This window comes from Mesoplodon bidens, assembly GCF_964165515.1.
Source record: "Mesoplodon bidens genome assembly, contig: HAP1_SCAFFOLD_81, whole genome shotgun sequence".
Lineage (NCBI taxonomy): Eukaryota > Metazoa > Chordata > Mammalia > Artiodactyla > Ziphiidae > Mesoplodon > Mesoplodon bidens.
Genome location: NW_027672552.1, coordinates 1,395,494 through 1,416,942, shown reverse-complemented (window position 1 = coordinate 1,416,942; position 21,449 = coordinate 1,395,494). Strand labels below are relative to the sequence as shown.

At 42.7% G+C, this 21,449-nt stretch overlaps 1 protein-coding gene and 2 long non-coding RNA genes across 7 annotated transcripts in view; 2 read left to right on the top strand and 1 right to left on the bottom strand.

The window, feature by feature from the left end:
- Nucleotides 1–21,449, top strand: part of LOC308610052 — a 1,140,458-nt gene that overhangs the window by 172,272 nt on the left and 946,737 nt on the right. The gene's annotated exons all lie outside the window — the stretch shown is intronic.
- LOC308610038 (spermatogenesis-associated protein 31A6-like) lies at nucleotides 103–12,944 on the top strand (the record flags this gene model as incomplete). The annotated part of the gene is made up of 4 exons (XM_081259321.1): nucleotides 103–108; nucleotides 9,251–9,308; nucleotides 9,664–9,724; nucleotides 9,955–12,944. The coding sequence occupies 4 exons, from the start codon at nucleotides 103–105 to the stop codon at nucleotides 11,975–11,977; spliced, it is 2,148 nt and encodes a 715-aa protein (XP_081115447.1). The 3' UTR covers nucleotides 11,978–12,944.
- Nucleotides 19,761–21,449, bottom strand: part of LOC308610054 — a 31,381-nt gene continuing 29,692 nt past the window's right edge. Inside the window, exon 3 of the long non-coding RNA XR_014014409.1 lies at nucleotides 19,761–19,813. This is a non-coding gene — a long non-coding RNA (uncharacterized lncRNA). The remainder of the gene's footprint in view (nucleotides 19,814–21,449) is intronic.

Below are 21,449 nucleotides of genomic sequence, written 5' to 3'. Positions count from 1 at the left end.
CACCTGTGGGTATGCTCTGTTTTGTCTCCTTTCCGCCCATTGTGTAGGCTTACAAAGTACACTGCTGTTGGTACTGCTCTCAGTCCCACCTTAACCGTGGTTATGGCGGCAACTGGCCCTGGTGACTCAGGCATCATTTTCACCAGGCCACTGGCCCAGATCCACTGAGGTCAGGTCCCAGGACTGCAGTAATTATGTACCTGGACCCACTATGTGAGATACGGAGGCAGCTCAGACTCTGGCCTGGCCAAACCCCAGCATGTATGTGCCCACAAAACCCACAGCTGCTAAAGCCAGACCTGTCTCAGCTGCAGGAGCACTTGTCCATTGGGATGTTCCCAGGTGCTGAATTTAGGAAGCCATCAGAGGAAGTGTAATGCCATGATTTGCACAGCCATGAGGAGAGATTTCAGCTCTTCTTCCTTAGTTGCATGTTCCCTGGAACTCAGCTGTGGCTTCAGCCCCATCTCTGCATGTGGGCCACCCACTGGCGTCTGCTCCCAAGGCTGCTGGAGCACACGAGCTTGTCAGGCAGGAGGATGTAGAAGCGGCAATCAGGGCAGGCAGGCTGCCCAGGTGAGAGGGTGCTGGGTGGCTATGGGATGTACGAGCCTGTCAGGCAGGAGGGAGTCAAGGTGGCAAGCTGGGCAAATGGGCCACCCAAGCAGGAGAGTGCTGAGGTGATGATGGCTGGGGGCCCGTGAGCCACTCTGGCAGGAGCCCTTCCTAGTGCCTGTGGAGGCAGGGGCCAGTGCGTGAGGAGAGAGGCTGCAATGGGGGCCCCGCCCTTTGTGCATCACGCAGCAGTGGCACTTTGCTTCTCTGCTGGTCTGGGCTTCCTCCAGGAGCATTCCTTGTTGTGGAGCTCCTCACTCCTATCCCCTTGAGCTGTCTCCTCACAGCCAACATCATTCCCCTTCCTGGGTCTGCTCTTCAAACCCCACATTCCAACACTCAGCCCCCGTGTGCACCAGTGGTCCCCAGTGGCCGGGGCATGCAGAGCTGTGGCCAGACCACTTGTGTAGGCCTCACTCTCTCCTGCCTGCCACAGACTGGTTGCTGCACTGTTCTCTGAGCCACCAAATTTCTCCTTCTGCCCCAGCTTCTCTCCCTGCTGCTTCCCCAGATGCGGGGAACCTCTTCTCACCTTCAGCTCCGCTCCCCCACCCAGGGTCACAGGTCACGTCCCACTTCATCTGCTCTTCCTTTTCCCTTCTTCTTTCTTTCGTCCTACCTGCTTACGTGGGGATCTTTCTTGTCCTTTTAGGTGCCTGAGGTCCTCTGCTAGTGTTTATCAGGTGCTCTGGGAGAATTGTTCCATTTGTAGATGTATTCTTGATGCATTTGTGGGGAGATATGAACTCCACATCTTCCTACTCCTCCGTCTTCTTGACTGACTAATCAGCAGTTTGAGTTTTAAAAGGCCACTTTTTCCCCTTTGTTAACCTTGGTTTCAGGTTCTACCTAATTTAGCTAATTAGGCTCAGTCTCAGGTCATTGTGGTCTGTATTTACATTTCTGATTTGTACCGATTTGCGAGACAAAGACAGTTGCTTTTAATTCCCCAAAGAACTGGCCTGTCACCTAAATAATATTAAAAGATTGATTTGCCCAACTACGTTTTCTTTAACTTGCTTTTCTGTATCAGTGAGAAGATTTCCAACTAGACTGAAATTTCAGAATTCTATAGTCTAGAACTTTATGGTTTAATTGATCATACCTTCTAAACTTGCATAAGGCATTCAACAAAGACCCTCTTTCTGAGTGCACAGGTTAGACCCAGAGTAAAGTCTCCATTATTTATTTTTATTATCCCTTAAATATTAGCTGTCAGTTCTTACTTTATATTGTATAGGCTCAGGTAATCCCACTGGTTTCCTTTAGTATGTTTAATTAATATTTCCTTCATATGCCGTCTTATAATATCAGGCAGGGGAAGAATTCCCCAGTGAAACATGTCTATCCCACACAATATAATTAGGCAAAAGAGAGGTAATTATCTTACACAATGCCCATTTAAACATACCAATTTTTATAAAGACTCTGGGGTCCCCAGAGAGTGGTTGAACCAAGGGACTCAGGCACTTTTGTCAATCTTTTAACTTGATTAATTGGTCTAACTTTTGCCCCAAGTAATTGTTGGTCAGGTATCTCAGTGTAATTTTACGTGTATAAAATTGACATGTAATAAAATATACGTACTTTAAACTGGGGTAAATAGGGCAGACTTGTTTGGGTCTGGCCCTTTAATGTTGATGACAAGTAGGAGATCCCTTTGGCCCATCCAATCTTAGGTAGTATTGTATCCAATCTTTGATTTACCTCATTAATGTCTGTTTTATTTATCCCACTTTAAAATAACCATCTAAAGATTTCTTATTCATTTAGGAGAAGTCCCTTTAAAATTTCCACCTTGTTGGGAAAAAGTTTTTAGGCTTTTCCTTCAGTTTTTTTCCCTGTTACTTAACCTAATTAACAATAATTATTCTAATGTTTTTATTAGCATCTGTAAGACCCATTTAGGGGAAGCAGAGACCACAAATAAGGTTTCCCAAACCAATTTTTTGGGTTTGTTTGAAACTAAAGGAGTTTTTAGGTTAACCATTATATGACTAATTTCCAGCATTTCCGCCCCCCCATAGGAGCCAATGAAACAGCTGTTTATAATGAGAGCTCTCTAAAAATTTACCAATTTAGAAGTTTCTCCAATTTGAAGGATCCATCATCTGGCCATAAATGAGGTATACCTTAATAGTGACTCAAACCAATAAGACGCAAGAGGCTTCCCCACAAAAGAGTGTAAAGGATGCTGTCTAAATAAGATGCAGAAAGTTTACTCCCAAAAGTAGTTTAAGAAAGTAATGGTCTTTGTTGTACAGGCTGACACAATGAAGGTTAAGATGGCAAAAAGCCCCTGAGAGTTGTACAGTCAGACAAAAGACTGCTCAGAATCCCAGTCTATTTGACTGGCTGCCAAATGTACACCATATAAGTACTTTTGGATGGTAGTGACCAAGTTCTCAAAACACACACACACACACACACACACACACACACACAGAAGAATATCAGAACACTTACATTTCAAAGACACAGGAAGAGAAATGCAAGTTTCCCCTAGAAAGCCTTTTGTTTTTTTGAAGTCAGAATTCTGAAAAGATGTTTTTATCGAGCCAGCTTTTTCTAACTTAACTGCATATGCAATAAAAGAGTCCTATCTTAGTCATTTTTAGGGCAAGATTTTCTTTAAGTCCCAAGTAAGTAAGCACTTGTAAATGTAAATTTTGTATGGACATAAACCTGGCCAGGATATCCGTTGGAGGCTGGAAATCTGTTGTTCCCTTTTCTTTTGTATTGAAAGCTAAGTTCCCCATTCTGAGTTCAATTTGTGAAGATCACTTTTATTTTGACAAACTCTATTAAAGTAGCCAATTCAAGGAAGACAGGTTAGTCTTCCACCTAATTACCCAGTCCAACTTTTACTCAGTGTCTTTCACCTGAGCAAAGTCTCCCCAGTCTTTCAGCTGAGGATAAACCACAGTGTCTACACTGAGCAAGATCTTCCCAGTGTCTTTTAAGTGAGGCTAACCCACTTGAGCAGAAGTCTTCCCAGTGTTTTTCTACTGAGGATAAGCTCTCAGTGTTTAAACTGAGTAAAAATCTTCCCAGTGTCTTTCACTGAGGATGACCCAAGTACTTCTTCTTGAAACCAAGTTTCAAGGATAACCTACTACTCAAGAGAAGAGTTGAACACCACTGAATAAAACTTAGGATCATCAACCAAAACTGGAGATCCAAGAACCAGGAGATACTCACCCAAATTTGTCTGGACTCTCTGAGAAAGCGGACAGGCCCAAGAAGCCTCTGCTGGTGCCAGGACTCTGGATCCTCATAGACTTCAGGCAAAGAAGAAAAGTCTGCTCTGGGCCCCTTCATTGGTTGCCAAGACTGCTGACTGAAAACTATGCACAACCCAAAAGGAGAATTATGTTTTATTTGGCAGATTTTCTGAGGACTTAAGCCCAGAACACAGCCTGTCAGATCACTCTGAGGAACTGCTCAGAAGACCTAAGGGAGGAGTCAACCAAAACCAGGTAGTCAGAACATCAAAAGGTTACTATTAATTAAAGAAAACTAGACATCTCAAGTTAAGGACTGTAGCACTTTTCTATGTATGAGAAGATGAAAGAATCTGGGCTCCGTGAAATCATTCCTTTGATGTGCACCTTAACTCTAGGATCAGTACCCTGTTTTTCTCCATCCCGAATCCCCTCAAGGTGCACAGTTGAGGGTTCCTGCTTTGACATCTGACTTGATGACTGCAACATCCTTTGTCTACTGATATGGCAGGGAACATTTTTCATCCACGGGTAAGAAATTGAGGAGAAAATTAACATAATTCAAGATATAAAACCATTACAATATTAAAAATTCCCAAATGTCAAACAAACATAAGTACCCTTGACCTGTAAAATGGAAGATGCCAAAGAAGGGAAAAAAAGAAACAATAAAGAAAATGTAGAAAATAAAGCATAAAATAAGATGGCAGAAATCAATAACAGTAGAACAATAATTAAAGAAATCAAGGTAAATGTTATCATAAGATTTTTAAATTTCCAAAAAAAAACCCCATCAAACAAAACATATTGAAAATAAAGTAATAGAGAAAATTTAGGGAGCAAATATGAATGCAAAGAAGACCTGTTAGGTAGTTAGTCAGACGTTAGCAGCAAGGAGGTGACGGTGGTGAGAAAGACAAGAAGAAGAAATTGAGTCACACGCAGCCGTCTGGGGACTCTCCCTTGACCCCACCCAGAACGGGAGAGACTGTGGTCTGGTGGTGGGCAGCTTATCCTGATAAAGAGAGGCACAGTAACACAAGGGGACTTCTCCAGGCTGTGCATGCCCAGACCGGACAGGCGTATAACCTATAGTAAATCCAAACTCATTATACCATAATTACCATAAATTACATGTGGTTTTGCCCCTCCCCCCACCCAGTAGGCATTTCTTGGGGATTCAAGGATGAGAGCATGCGCAGCAGAAAACTTGTTACATAGCTCAGGACTGTCAGTCAAATAATGATCCTTGTCACTCACCCCCGCCTCTCTGCAAAATGCTCCTTAAAAGCGCTCGTAAGGGGCTTCCCTGGTGGCGCAGTGGTTGAGAATCTGCCTGCTAATGCAGGGGACACGGGTTCGAGCCCTGGTCTGGGAGGATCCCACATGCCGCGGAGCAACTAGGCCCGTGAGCCACGACTACTGAGCCTGCGCGTCTGGAGCCTGTGCTCCGCAACAAGAGGCCGCGATAGTGAGAGGCCCGCGCACCGTGATGAAGAGTGGCCCCCGCTTGCCACAACTAGAGAAAGCCCTCGCACAGAAATGAAGACCCAACACAGCAAAAATAAATAAATTAATTAATAAAAACTCCTACCCCCAACATCTTCTTTAAAAAAAAGAAAAGTGCTCGTAAGCCTTTATAGGAATTCTGCTTTCAATTTGCAGAAACAGTACACCCATCCCCCCCGCCATCCCGAGAGTGTACCTTTGCTTCGATATACTTTGCTTTGGGCTTGCTTCACTTCGCTGAAATAGCCTGTTCTCAGAAACAGCCTGCTCTTTCTCTCTCCTTCTCTCTCTCCCTCTCTGAGAGTGTACCTATGCTTAAATCAACTTCGCTTTGTGCTTAAGCTTAACCTGGTAGTTTGCGATCCTTTGCTTACTATCATGGAACCAAGATAGCTGGTCCAGGCCTTCCACTGACCTCCTCGGTTGAAGCTATTTTGTTACAAAGCATGTCCACATGGTGACAGACCTAAGTCTAAATTTTGATAAAAGGTTGAATTAAGGTGAGAATATCATATGGGAGGAAAAGACTGTAGGAAAAATAGTAGATGTAGGAGATATGTTTGTGAAAGTGCACATTCATGGCAATATAGCCAAATAACCTCACATGCCCACGTTCCCACTAAAACTGTATAAAATTATGACCAACAAGCAGAGAATACACATTATTTTAAAGCCCTCATGGGGCATTAAGACATATTTACCATGTGAATCCTTCAGTGAATCTTGTGTTACTGCTAAGGGATGTCATAAGGGGATTTTGTGTAAGACTCAAAGCTCCCTTTCTATATGGTTCAGGCTGGACTTGAAGCTTCAGGGGCCTGGGAGGATGGGGCAGGAAAGTCAAGGCACACTCAGAAAAGAGAATACATCCATAACACACTAGGAATATCTGAAGAGGCTGCTCAAGACCTGGCTCAGCCCCAAGGGTTGACCCCTAGTCCTACTCTTCACCCTACAGCCCTTTAGGGTCAGGACCTTGGCTCACCCTAACCCATTCCTAGCTTCCGGGTATAGAATGAGTGCACATGTCTGAATGTTAATGTTCTCTCAAAATTTACATGTTGAAATCCTACCTCTTAAAGATAGGAGGCGGGGCCGTGCAAAAGTGCTTATGAGCTTTCATGAATGGGATTAGTGCCTTATAAAAGAGACTCCAGAGATATCTCTAGCCTCCTCCCATCATATGAGGATACAGAGAGAAGGCTCCAGCTGTGAACCAGGAAGAGAGCTCTCACTACGAGGTGGCCATACTGGTGACTTGATCTTGGGCTTCCCAGCCTCCAGAACTGTGGTAATAAATGTCTGTTGTTTGTAATCTACCCAGTCTATGGTATATTGTTATAGCAGCCCTAATGGATTAAGACCACATATTTCAAAATTTATCTGGAGAGTGGGGACTGTCTTATCATTGCAAACTAAGAAGTTGGGTTGAGACAACATATGAAAGATTTTTTTTTAAGTAGAAAAGTATGGATTATTGGATTTGAAAGTACTAGATTGGCTAAGGAAAATGAGTACGTGTGTGTGTGCGTGTTTGCAGTGTGTCCCAAAAGTTTTTGTGCAGTTTAAAGATTTACTAACTCCAGAGTTATAAACACTACAAACTTACAAAAACATCATTTGAAGGTTTAACTGTTACCAGATGCAAGTCTGTGTGCCTGATGCACAGTGAGGCTAAATACTGAAACATCAGAGTTTGAAGCAGAGAAAGGTTTACACAGTGCCATGCAAGAAGACATGTGGCTCATGCCCAGGAAAAACCCCAAACTCCCTGAAGGCTTTCAGCAAAGCCTTTTTAAAGGCAAGGTGAGGGAGGGGCATGACTAATTGTTGCAAATATCTTGGTGTTGGATCCTTTGTTCTAGAGGCTGGCCAGATGGGTCAGATCCTGGTCAGGTCATGTGTTCCTGTAAACCTCCAAGAAAACAATTATTATTCTCTGTTCTGCAACTTTTTATCTCCATGAATGGGCTCTTAAAAGTCAGAGCCTTAGAAATAGTCTATCCTGTATATTTCAGGCTCTAGGCAACATTGTTTTACAAAAAGTGCAGAGCCAGCCTGGATCACAGGGATGGACAGAGTTAGCTCAGGCAACAAAGCATAAAGATTAAAGTAAAAAAGATCTCATGTGGAGGCAGATTTGTTCTTCCCTATTACATAGTTATTTATAATTCTTTCATACTTATGAATTTTGAAAAATAAATTATTTTAATTTTTGTGTGTAGTTCCCTCTGATAGAAAATGAGGCAAAACATACACTATTCAAAATTCACAAAACTAAATAAGTGTAAAAGAAATTCAAGTTCTATCCCTGGGTTTACACAAGACACAAACATGATGCGGGAAAGTTGGAGCTGAGGACAAAGGAAATCCTGAGTAAAAATGTCTGTGAAACAGCCAGTCTTCCAGGGTCAGCTTAAGATGTTCAAGAGTTATCAAGTTGGTGGGCCTCAAGTAAAGGTCTCTAATGGATGAAGGAACCAGGTTCCAGATGGAATGAAGAGAAAATTGGCTAAGGTCTCTCTGACAGGATGAGAGTAGTTGGAAGGAGGGATCTGGAAGCCCCAGGATGGTGCAGGTGTCTGTGGGTCTGGATGGGAAGGAGGGGCAGTGATTCAGCCTATTTCTCGTATTGCCCCTCCCCCACACTCAGGAGCCCTTTGTGACAAGGCCACAGCTCTGTGATGCAGGCCTGGGGTTCTGCCATCAAGTGAACTCCCAGTGCTCTGTTGCCTGAGGGCAGCAATGCAGTTCAGAAGATGGAGAATCTCTTTTCTTTGAAAGACATTTTTGCTATCTGGCTGAGATCCAGCCCAACTTCCTGGGTGATTGATATCATCCTTGGGTTCCTGTGTGGACTGGGGCTCTTCCTAATGTTACTCCACTGCTTCCAGAGTAATCTATTCTTAGCACCACCTAGGAAACATAGAAACATCAGGAAGGTAAGAAACCTTTGGCTTAATCCCAGCAGAGATTCTCTCTTTTTTTCTTATTCTTATTTCCACTTTTCTAAACCACGTAGAGAGACTCCTGAGATGGGAACTCTCAGAAAAGTATAGAACATCATCCTTCTAGGGAAAAGCCAGGCCAGAGAGGGGTTAGAGTGGGCATGAGGATTTCTAGCCTAAGATCTTAGACCAGGAGTTCAGGTATGGTAGAGGGCTCCAGGGCAAGTGCCAAATGCAGTGACTAATGGTTAAGGACTGGATTACTAAGAGTTCAATCTCTGCAGGAAGGCTGACCCCTGAGCCCTGGTTCACCAGCCACCTTCCCACAGCGGGTGTCTCAAGTGAGACCTTCCTCTGTGTTGGGGCTGAGCCCCTGAGAGCCTGAGAGAAGAGGCTGGACTAGAGGTCTGGCCTTGGGAAGCAGAATCCTATCTGACAAAGCTCACGTGGGCATTTAGGTCTGAGAATGTGTGTGTTTCTTGATCAGAGGAACAGTGACAGAAGAAATCTATGGTGATTAAAACTTAAAAAATCCTTCTTGGGCTTCCCTGGTGGTGCAGTGGTTGAGAGTCCCCCTGCCAATGCAGGGGACGCAGGTTCGTGTCCCGGTCCGCGATGATCCCACGTGCCATGGAGTGGCTGGGCCTGTGAGCCATGGCCGCTGGGCCTGTGTGTCCGGAGCCTGTGCTCCGCAATGGGAGAGACCACAACAGTGAGAGGCCCGAATACTCCCCTGCCCAAAAAAAAAAAAAAAAAAAAAAAAAACCTTCTTTGCACTCCTCAAAGAAGAAAAACTGAAAAGATTGTTATCCACTTTAAAAATAAGTAAAAGGGGAAAAAACCCCACAGAGTTTTAGTTAAATGTAGAAAGTCATGTTGTTCATGAACACAGCTTGCCTAGATAGAGGACAGTGAGAGTTGGGTGTTAGCCCCTCACTTTTTCTTATCTCTCAGCATCAAGTAAAGCTGAAGGGGAGGAGCAGGAGTAGGAAGAAAAGTGGATCTTTGAAAGGTAAGCCTTTGCCATTCAGCCCTGCGTGACCCGAGAGTTAGCTTCCATCTCTCCTAGTCCTGAGGCCCCAGCTTCACGGTCTCTGAGAATGCCAGTGGCAGAGCTTATTCCTCAGGAAACAGAGCCTGAGCCTAATTAACAGAGCCTAATGAACGTGGAAGCACTTTGCAAAGGACAAACCCTTTTCAAGTGAGACTTACCATCACTGTCAGGGACATGTGGCCTTGGACACTGATACTTGGGCTCCAGAGTCTAATCCTCCAAAGATTTCCCTTAAAGGGCCATTGCACTCAGCCTCCTGAAAGGCTCTTAGGCCTCTGCCTTCACCACCATGACCCAGTCTCCTGATTTCCAGCTTTCAGAGATTGCCTGGAAGAACTGGAGGGGACTCAGGACCTGGTTTCACTTCTGCAAAGGTAAAGAATCTTTCCCCTTCTCTCCTGGGTCGTCCTTCCTCCCCGAGCCTCTAATGTGACCCCAGCCCTGGAAGGGGGGGAGCCATGGGAGGGCGTGGCTAAAGCCCTAGGGTGAAGGAGAGCAGGGGCATTATGAAGTCAGTGTGGGGGCAGAGGAGGGTTCTTGGGCTGCAGGTGCCCACCCCTGCCTGTCCTGTCCAGCCATCCTGGCCCCATCTGCTCTCCTACAGCTGCCTGGGGAGGCTTCCTGGCAAGGGCAACTTTCATCAGCTCTCATGTCCAGACCCTCCTGGTGAGACGTGCAAAGCAGTGCCTGCTGGAGCCTGTGGAAGATACTGCTTGAAGGGTTGGGAACCCTGCATGAACACCTCCTGTAGGGTTTCCTTCCCTGATCCAGACACTCGAGAGGTACTGGAAGCACATATTAAAAGGTTTTGGGTAAAGCACAGGTGGACCCGACCCCTCAAGGTCCTCAAGCCCATAAATCTCTTTAAGTCGAAAAAGTTCCAACCCTCCACCATTCTACAGTTTGCCACTTCCCCTTCAGCCACCTGTGTATCTGGGTCCCACTCAAAAGTCAAGTGTGCTGAGTTCCTGGAGAAACCTCCTCAGGCTCATTCAGGAGAGAAGGTGATAACAGAAGAGTCAGTTCCTACCGTGAAGAGGCCTCTCCTTGCCCCCTCAGCTGTGTGTAAGGAAATCCAGAGTGCCCTGGGAGCGATTCCATCTGCTGACTACCATGGGCCCTCAAAGGCTTCTCTGACTGGACAGGAGGACAGGCCACCTTCTCAGTCCCTCACACTCAGCCTTGTGGGCAGAACCTGGAAGAGTGAGAGTGTGGAAGGGGTCAAGAGGGACAGCCTAGAGCCAGGTCCAAGTTCAGCAATGGTCAGGAATGAGCCAAGAGAGGAGAGTGGTGGTCAGGCCTCACGAGACCCCTGCCATAGGGTAACAGTGATGGAGGTGAACTTCGGATCCCAATCTTTGAGAGGTGAAGAGGCCAGGGAGGCTGTGGAGGCCAAGGAGTCTCCTGCTCTTCAACCACAGTCTAGTGTTATCTTGGAAACCAAAGTGTTGACAAAATCCCAAACCACAAATGTACATATGAGGAGTTTAGAGGTGCCAGGGGCCAGTAGAAGTTTCCTACTACCTAGACTGTCTGTTTTCCAACATCCAGGTGAGCCATGCCTTAACATGGAGGTTGCTAGTGAGTTTAACTCCAAAGTAAAGGTACAGTCAGACAACCAGCTTCAGGACTTTCCCAAACACAGGTTCCTTGCTGCAGACAACTTGGCTTCTCAGGTGCCTCAGTGCCATCCCCAGAGAGTCCCCACCAGAGACAGGTTAGCTTCCCAGGAGCCAAGTGGCCTTATGGAAGCCCAAAGGAGCCACCTAGGGCAGCAGGAGCCCAAAACTTCAAAACTCCAAGACTCATGGAAGAGCCAGAGCAAGATGATTGCCCCTACTTACAAAAGAGAGGACTGTAGGAGGCATAAACCAGGAGAGCATGAAGAAAGGTTTAAAGAATTAGGGACCTCTCAAGCTGGAAGTATGAGCCGCCCTGCCCAGGTCAGGGGAATAACAGACTCTATTGGGAGCAGATGTCTCCAGCTCATGCCAGAGAAGAAACATAACCCTACAGAAAGCCTCTTCAGAAAAAGGATGAGGCTATTTTTAAAGTGGATTTTCCCCAAGAAAAAAGTCAATGGTCGAGATGCTCTGCAAAAAAAAAAAAAGCCCATATCAGCCACTGCCCAGAGTCACGGATCAGTCAAAAGCAGATCAATCTTGAAGAGTGAGACTGCTGAGGGTCAGGCACGCATGAGAGCTGTTGGACAGATCCCAGAAGAAAAAAGAGCAATTCACCATGGACTTCATGCCACAAAGTTAAATGAACACAAACTGGAATTCCAAGTCCCAGTATGTGGGTGCTTCTGCTACCATAGGCTTACCTCCTACCCAGAGCAAGGGAGAATGATGGGTTCTACAGCCTGTGGTCATAAAGCCACCTCCAAGGGCCAGAGTTGTTCTATCAGGGAAAGGGAAGTCAGACACCAACATAGTTTGAAAAGTGTAAGGTTCGACGATGAGCAGCTGGGCCTAAGGTGCCTCCCATCCTTGCCCCCCAAGAAGAGTTTGTTTCCAGTTAGTACCTGCCAGTATGGGCCAAAGATTCCAGGTGCCCCAGCCCGCCATCAACACTGTCCAAGGCATTGTCATCTTTGGGGAGGTGTCTTGCCTGGTCGACAGTAAAATCCTTCTTTAGTCTTCCCTTTAGTAGGAAAACGTATCTCCAAGTAAAAATTCAGTCCATGTAGAGAAAATGATTTTCTCATTAGCACATCCAAGATATTTAATGTTCCCCAATACATATATATATATATATATATACATTTTTTTTTTCTAATAAAAACATAGTGTAATGGCTGCTGTCTGTGCTGTGCACTTTGTCTTCTAGAAGGGAGGGGCATGGAGGGAGGTGGACAGTAGCATCACAAGCTTGCTCCTTGTCTCGTGTCCCTTCATTGCACCTTATGATACTGTCATTACACAAACCAAAATTACTCTAACAATGAGATGGGAAAAACCTATGAAACCCACACCCAAGGACCTGGTTCAACCAGTCTTTCTCCTTCTTCTATGCTACTTTGAACTTTATGCAACTGTAGTGGATAGGTTTACACGATAGGGCCGGACATTGCAATTCAGGCTCCAGGAAGTGTCAGAGCCAAGTGGATGGAAGTTTGGGGGGAATAGAGTATGGGCTCTGAGTTCAGAAACAGGAGAAATCTTGCCCCTGGATCTCTTGGTAGGGAATATCCAACATCTGCTCTTAAGAGTTCCTTCTCTCTCTGCTGAAGGCTGGGATTGAGATATGCCCTATGAACCCCTTTTAGCTTAGGCATAATAAAATGTACAGCATCACCCTCCCCCACCTCTGTTTTTCCTAGACTTTAGAGCAGCAACAAGGATGGCATTTCCAGCTCTGTGTGTGTAGGTGGGGGGAGTATCAGGGAGGCTGCTGAGGGCTGTGTTGAGTCCAGTCCCATATAAATGAATGGCTATGTTCATGGGTCACCTACCTTCCACTCTATGTTAACCCCAGAGAAGGAGTTTTGGATGAATGGAATAGGGGTGTGACTGTGGGTAGTAACTATCTGATGGTCAAACACTGTGAATTTAGGGTGGGATGTAGGTGTAGAAAAATCCCTGGATCGAAGGAAGGAGGCAAAGTGGTACCAGATTCCCATAAATGTGCAGTTGTGAAAGAGCAGCCCCCTGACATACAACCACCATCTAAAGGCCTAAAGGGGAGGAAAAGTTAAGGGTCCAGTAGCTCATCATGGCCCCACCCCAGGGTCTCTACCCTATTCCAACTCTAAGATCACAGACCTAGAGAAACCACCTTTAGGTCAAAACAGAAGGTCAAACTTATAGAAGTAAAGCAAATCAGGGAAGGTTAATCTCTTAACACTATATTTAATAAGCTTACACATCCTCACCTCTTGACTTTTAGGAAGGATAAGTTAACAATAGGTGTAAAAGCCAGGACTAGGGAACTTGGGATGTGACTCCTAGTCTGGTGACCTTCACATAAACACATGGCCCAAGGACTGCTCCAGGGGAGAGGTGGGGACTGGCCTGTGATTGTGTAGTAAGCCTTGCCTGTCTCCCAGTCCTTGATCACCCCAGAGCCTGGCAGGTGAAGAAGCAATCAGACAGGATTTGTGGTGGTGTGGAGGTGACCTGTGCAAAGTGGATGGGGCAGGGTGCAATCCAGGGGTGTTCCACTGATCTGCTTCTGGCACAGCTTTTCTTGTCTCCTGACCCCCATCCATATGGAAAAGCAGGGAGACGAGGAAGAATTTCTCTAGAGTGATTTGGTGCTTCCTGCCATGTGCAAGGCTCATGGTGGACACAGCTCCAGGTGGTGTCTTTCTCATTGTGGAGATTTCTGTTCTAGCTGATGCCCCTGATCCAGATGACAACAGAAATGGACCCCATCTCCCATCCCTGTCAGGCCCCTCAACACGTGGAATTGCTGTGACCTGGGGTGGAGGGGGCAGAGTGAGCACAGGACTGCTCACACCCCTGGTTTCTCCCTGGAGCCAGGCCCTACCTCTGGGCCCCAATTCCCAAGGCAGCCTCCAGAATAGGCAGAGCAGTGAGAGTGGAGCCAGGACTTGTGGGAGGGGTCGGTACCCAGAGGAAAGAGATGACAGGGCTGGGACCTGAGCCTGGCTGCTGCTGGGTGCTCTCAGGGGCACCCAGAAGTGAGTTCTGGGAATATGGGGAAGCTGGACTTGGACCCCTCTGGCTCCTGCTGGGAAGGTGCCACAGACAGGTGATGCTGATGGAACAGCAAGAAAACAGAAAGAAGCAAGTCCCTTTGCCCTTCTCTTGCTGCTCCGTCTTCCATAAGGTACAGTAAGACAAGAAATTGAGAGACCAAAAGAAAAAAAGAAATGGAGAGACCCAGAGACAATACACAAAGACTTCACAGACACACCTCCCAAGAGAGACTTCTCACGCAAACACCTTTCTCAGAGATCACATACTGACACCTCACACAGGGACCTCATGTTGCTTCACAGACCCTCAGACAGAAACCTAGCCCAGATTTAACAGATTTCCCAGAGATACCTTCCAAAGGGACCGCATACAGAGACTTCACACAGAGATCTCACCCAGAGACAACACACAGAGACTTGGCACAAAGACCTCACAGAGACCTCACATCTATTCTTCAGTATCCATTGACAAGTCTTTCTTAGTGAATATGAAACCACTTAGCAAACTGGCAGCATGATAAAGATATTATCAGTTGTGCCCCTCTGAGATCCACCAGACACTCACTGTCAGCATTACTCTAAATGGGGAAATGTTTGAGAAGTTTTGTTCTTTTGTAATGTCACTTCCTCTGAACAAAGGAATTATACATTCCAAATGTAGATTTTCAAATTTCATTCTTAGGTGTTCATTAGCTTGAAAATCACATATTACATTATTTTATTTTTATTTATTTTAGAAGAATGAAGAAAATAATGTTTATTTCTTAGAAATGCATGTAGTACTCTATTTTTTTATTTTAAAAGATTTTTAGTGGAGTATAGTTGAGTTACAAATTTGTGTAAGTTTCAGGTGTACAGCAAAGAGAGCCAGTTATACATATACATATGTCCACTTTTTTAAAAGATTCTTTTCCCATAGAGGCCATTACAGAGTATTGAGTAGAGCTCCCCGTGCTATACAGTAGGTTATTATTATCTATTTTGTATATAGTCGTGTGTATATGTCAATCCCAATCTCCCAATTTATCCTTCCCCCCTTATCTCCTGGTAACCATAAGTTTTCATTTGTACCCTTTTTTTAGGAGAATCACAAATTTTAAGCACAACTAAAACACTGTCAGTCTCCAGTGAGAGAAAATATTTGTCCAGTTTTAGTTATCATCCAGTCAAATGGTATCTGGCACATTTTTTACTTTATTGAGGACAAAGCTTAAACTTGAGATGGCTTACTTGTTTCCTTTGGGAACATAAGAAAAAACTGCAACAAAGGTACTCTAGGAATGAAATAAACCAAGAAAGAAGCATCCGGACTCACATTCACTTCCCAGAGGGCTGTGTAACTAGCACATTATTTTGCACATAATAGCTTGCATTAGGTTTGTGAGGTTTGCTTTATTTTTTAACAGGCCAATAATCATGTGAGGATTTTTCACAAGTCAAATTTCTGCTTTTAAATTTTACATTCTGGCAAAATTATGCTTCTGAATATTATTTTATTTCTTAAAATGTGGTAATGCCCTAAAATGATATTACACAATCATAACGTTCAGCTAACATACTTAAAAAGATGGGCTATTAAGGATTCATTCTTAAATAATTCTATGAAATGCACATTTTCTAAGACATGCAGTTAGGATCCATTTTATATTCATTATAGGGTTAACACATTGCTTAAAAAAGTTTTGAAAGATTATAAAATATATGACTTAGCCTATGGTTGACATTCTACATGTTACCTCATAAAATTACTGAGGGAAGGATGTCTTAATATCTGAATTGAAGGTAGTGTACATTTAATCTACATCTGGCTTATAACAATGAATAATGAAAGGCTTTCATTTATTATATATCTCACACTTTCCAAAGGGTACACTTCTAAAAGACTACTGATTTCTCACTGCGAATAAGCAACCTATTGCACTTGCCTTGGTAAAATCTATCTTAATGACAGCTGGTTGTCTCCCAGATTATCCATTGGTATTACAGCGTCACGGTCTTTTAAGAGGAGCAGGGCTGACACGAGGACTCTTTGGGCTTATTTCTACAAGAAATTTAGTTTTTCTATTCTCCTAATTAAACAATGTATAATTATTAATTTTTCCCTTTACTCCTTTATGTCGTTGAATCAGAAAGCAATGGACTCTGGTCCCGTATGTCATCTAAGACTCTATCAGATCACTTTTGTTTCAATAGTGCAGCTTACTCAGGTAAGTTTACTGATCAGAACCAAATGGGATCAATTAGGAAAAAGTTCATACAGGAAAATATCCTTTTCAAAGTTGACTATTTTAACACAGTTAAATAAGCGATTATTTTTTAATCCTTTGAGTTAAGATTGTTCAGGGTGGCCAAGAAAGTCTGGAAACATGAAAAATGTCCATAAAAGCACTTTATTACTATAATACGTTGAATGTGTTGCTCCTCATTATTAATTCACAGTTCATTAAGCTGGGCAAAATTACAATGAACAATGTGCATTAAAGCAAAATTCCCATCAACCATTTTCCATCTGTCATACATTGTGTCAGATGATTTGTGTGTCTAATTTTCATGGAAAAACTTGTACCTTTACTCCAGAATAAGAAATCAAGAGGGATCAATCTATTAAAAAGATATTAATATTCCCAGACTCTGTGGCCTTCCGTATTTTCTTTTTAAGAAGATTCACCTAGTGCAAATCTTATAAATATTTTTACCATTTAATATGCCCAGACAAAATGGATACAAAAATTAGATAAAAGAGAAAACAACAAAAACAGATCCCCTTTGTTTTCAAAACATTTGATGTTTACATCAAAATATTTTGTTGAAAATGAAGTGATTTTTAATCTATAGTTAAAAGACACTATAATGATATTTAGAACATATTACAGATCTGGATTTTTACAAATAGATTTTTATTTAAAACAGGTCTCACACTGATATCAAGAAACCAGGCACTCTAGAACAAAATGTGGAGAGATGGCAATTATGCGATGACTTCTTAATACTCCAAGGGAAAAAGATTGTTTCCAAAGTAGTCCATCTACAATATTAACCCTTAAGATCTCCTCCCCTTGATAGGTTTCAATATTATTTTCTCTTTTATACACACTTACTTTATAATTAACTCCTACAGGAGGACATTTCTGGAAATGTTCCCAGATATCTACAGCCACGCTTTCTGTCATGATCACACCATGGAAAAAGTAGGGAACATCCAGATCCTGATGATCCAGGGGTTTCATAATTACCCCTTTGAGGTCAGTCAGAATCATAATCATTCCCAGAACAGGGTCGGTCTTTACATTTGTGCCCCTAGACATGCAGATTGTAACACTACCCACCCAAAGGCAAGTTGTCTTCCTTACTCAGGTTTGCAGAGGCACCACTCACTGTGGTAGCTAGAAGAGTCCGTTGCCCCCAGCCCGGACGTGCATTCTCTACTCTCCACAGACATATCGTACTACAAATATACCAGTGGTGCTGATGAAACTTCCAGAAAGCTATAAAATAATGCATGCCAGGCACAGTAGATGAGGATTTAGAAAATGCTAACATCTTCTCTAGGAAATAAAGGTGACATACCTATGTGGCTTTAAGCATTTTTGTGCATTAGCTGGCCCCCTGGATCTGGGAAAAAGCATCTGATTTTAAAGTTTCTCAGCCTCGTTCTCTGCAATGAAATCTGAAGCTCTTCCTTCCTTCTCTGAGTCCAGAAGCTGGAATTGATACAGTCTGCCCTCTGTGATTTGTCTCTACCATTTGTTTCCAGTGACCACTTCAACTCAGATATCTCTCAATTCAGGGATCACTCCTAAACTTCAGGACGAAGGTCACTGCCCTTTTTATTCCCACCACAATTTTATGCTAGTAACCCTTTACAGTGTCAATAAATTTATTTTGTAGAATGTGCCCCCTGGACTCCACCTGCTAAATCTGTTTTGTGGGCAAATCATTTGTTACTTAGCTAAACAAATTTTATAAAATCATATTTCATAAAACTGTATTTTATAAAATGTTACTTTCTTATTTTATAAAATTGGTAAATCCAGGGATTTAGGCTTAATTCTTATTTTTAAAAATGTTGGTACTCATTTTGCCAATTTTTCTCTTTTTACATGTATCAGAAAATATGTTAAGAACTCAACTGTGAAGATACCACTATTTTTATTTTTTCTCGCTTTTTGTACTTAACTTTTATAACAAACCTTTATTATTGCACGGGAAACAAGAAAGTTTGTTCCTTGGAAAACATCAGTCCTAAGAACGTACTAAGTTAAACCTTAGCATGTTAGATCTGCGAGTAGCCTTGTCTTTTATTTTTTTTTATTTTTTTTTTTTTGGTACGCAGGCCTCTCACTGTTGTGGCCTCTCCCGTTGAAGAGCACAGGCTCCGGACACGCCAGCTCAGCGGTCATGGCTCACGGGTCCAGCCACTCCGCGGCATGTGGGATCTACCCGGACCGGAGCACGAACCCGTGTCCCCTGCATTGGCAGGCGGACTCTCAACCACTGCGACTCCAGGGAAGCCCAACCTTGTCTTTTTTTAATGATGCTTTTTCTGAATTGGTAAAAAAAAAAAAAAAAAGCCTTAAGGCTTAGGAAGAGAAGCAAATTGAGAATTAAAATGCAAATCATTCAAATGAAGTTTGTCAGAACAGTTTGTGTGTGGAGAGGACAGCTTCTAGGCACTTCAGAGAAACCAGCAGGACAGAATTGAGAATAGCCAGCACCTTACAGGGCTTCTCACAGAGATGCTTTAATGCAAAGAGGTGACTAGATTTCACAGGGAGACCAGGGAGAGGATGCAGAGATAATTAAATCACATTCAAGCACCTGTTTACCTGGGAGGTAAGTTCCTTCATATTGTGGTCAGATGCTGTTTAGGGGGACACTGGTGCGGGGAGGTGTTGGGAGGATGAACTCTTTTCTGAGTGATTTTGCAAGTGTGAAAATTCATCCAACAGAGATGCTAGAAAAATTTGCTCCTAGTAGCGAGCGTCCAACATGATATTTTGGGACAAAAATGTGTATTTGGAAGAATTTTTCACAAAAGAACAGTGATGGGAGGAAAAGATTCATATGGGCCTGGCTAGTAATATTCTTCCTTCACAATTTTCTTGTGGGTTCCTGAGGCCTGTTGTGACTGCTTGGAGACCTGGTCCCCAAGCAATGGCCCTCTTTGTCATACTCAGGGTAACCCAGGAAGTTGCTTGTCTGAAGCAGAAAAGGTTCTCCCTTCCACTCATGTCCTCTTGCTGATCAGATGAACACATGGCATCATCTACAGCTGAGAGGTGTTTGTTAACTACCTTTGTTTCATAGGACACAACTCATATGTATTCTACAGTAATGTTTATCACTGTCTTTTATAATCTCAAGGTAAGAAGTAATCAGTGTTAAAATCATTCTACTGGAATAACAAAGCACATGATTTTTTTTCCCTAATAGTGATTGTATTTGTTTGCTAGGGCTGCCATAACAAAATACCACACTGGCTACTAGGTGGCTTAAACAACAAAAATATATTTTCTCATAGCTCTAGAGGTTAGAAGTCCAAGATCAAAGTATCAAGTTTAGTTTCCTTGAGGTCTCTCTCCTTTGATGGCTACCTTCTCGCTGTGTCCTCACATGGTTGCCCCTCAGTCTGTGCATGTCTGTGTTCTAATATTCCCTCCTTATAAAGATACAAGTCATATTGGATTAGAGTCCATCCATATGATCATTTTACCTTAATTTTCTCTTCCAAAGCAGTATTTCTAAGTAGAAGTTAAGCTTACTGTACAAGCAATCAGGTATTGAATAAGAGGCATTGCTATAGAGACAAAAAAACAATGGTTAATAATGGAGGCAAATTTCATATCAGTTTTTGAGTTCTGAGGGTAGACAGTTGAGAAGATCTCTAAATGTCAGGGTTAAAGCATCTTTTGTAGTTTGAATGTCCATCAGATGTTCAGGTAAACTTTCTGAGTGGTCCATATAGCAACAGGAACGAAGAAGACTGTCTAAACATGAGCTGCTGTGGAGATTTCTCTGAAGTTTATATTAAGATATCTACCTTCAGTATGCAGGACTTCAGAAAAAAAGGCAGTTTTAGTTTCAATGATTCCAAGTCAAAAGGGTGGGAGAAAATTTGGAAACACTAGTTTGGAGAGTTGTAGTCAGGTAGTGGAGGAAACTAGCAAAATTCAGGATACAGTCCAGTTTTCAGGTAATTAACAAAACTTCAAGGAAAATTAATAGCACTAGAATCTAATATCCACAATATGTATTTTGGTTTCTATCGAGAGATAATTTTTCTCTCTAAAATCACCCTCATTTCTATCAAAGATAGCCAAATTAAGACAAATTTGTTTGCAAAATAAGTCTAGATTCAATAAACTTGGTCTTATTTATATAAGTATAGCAAGGATTGTGACTGACCATATAGGCTTATTTTTTATTTTTATTTTTTGCTTTTATTAAGAGAATTTATTGCCTCTCTCTCCTCCCAATAGCTCAAACATGAAGAAGCAACATCAGAGGAAGACAGACAGAAAATGGCTCTTTGAGTTTGTCCTTCTTGGCATTGGTGAAGGAAGAGGCAGCTTTCTCAAAGTTTTTGTCTGCTTAATAGGATGTAGTGGAGAAAGGGAACAAGGAAAGTCAGAGGATAAGTGAACAGGCTCTGCACCTACCAAGGATGTGTTATCCTCCTAATCGTCCCAGTAGGAATATTCCATTCATGTTCTTTGATCTGATCCTTGCATTGGAAGACACTTCTTTTTTTAATCTCTTTTTTTAATTTAATTTTTATTTTATATTGAAGTATAGTTGATTTACAATGTTGAATTAGTTTCAGGTGTACAGCAAAATGATTCAGTTATACATATACATATATCCATTCATTTTCAGATTCTTTTGCCATATAGGTTAGTACAGAATAGTGAGTAGAGTTCCCTTTGCTATACAGTAGGGTCTTGTTGATTATCTATTTTATATATAGTAGTGTGTATATGTGAATCCAAACTCCTAATTTATCCCTCCCCATACCTTTTCCCTTTAGTAACCATAAGTTTGTTTTTTAAGTCTGTGAGTTTGTTTCTCTTTTGTAATTAAGTTCATTTGTATCATTTTTTCAGATTCCACAGATAAGTGATATCATATGATATTTGTCTTTCTCTGAATTACTTCACTTAGTATGATAATCTCTACGTCAATTCATGTTACTGCAAATGGCATTACTTCACTCATTTTTATGGCTGAGTAATATTCCATTGTATATATGTACCACATCTTCTTTATCCATCCATCTGTCAATGGACATTTAAATTGCTTTCATATCCTGGTTATTGTGAATAGTGCTGCACTGAACACTGGGGTGCATGTATCTTTTGGAAGTATAATTTTCTCCAGATACATGCCTAAGAGTAGGATTGATGGATCATATGGTAGTTCTATTTTTAGTTTTC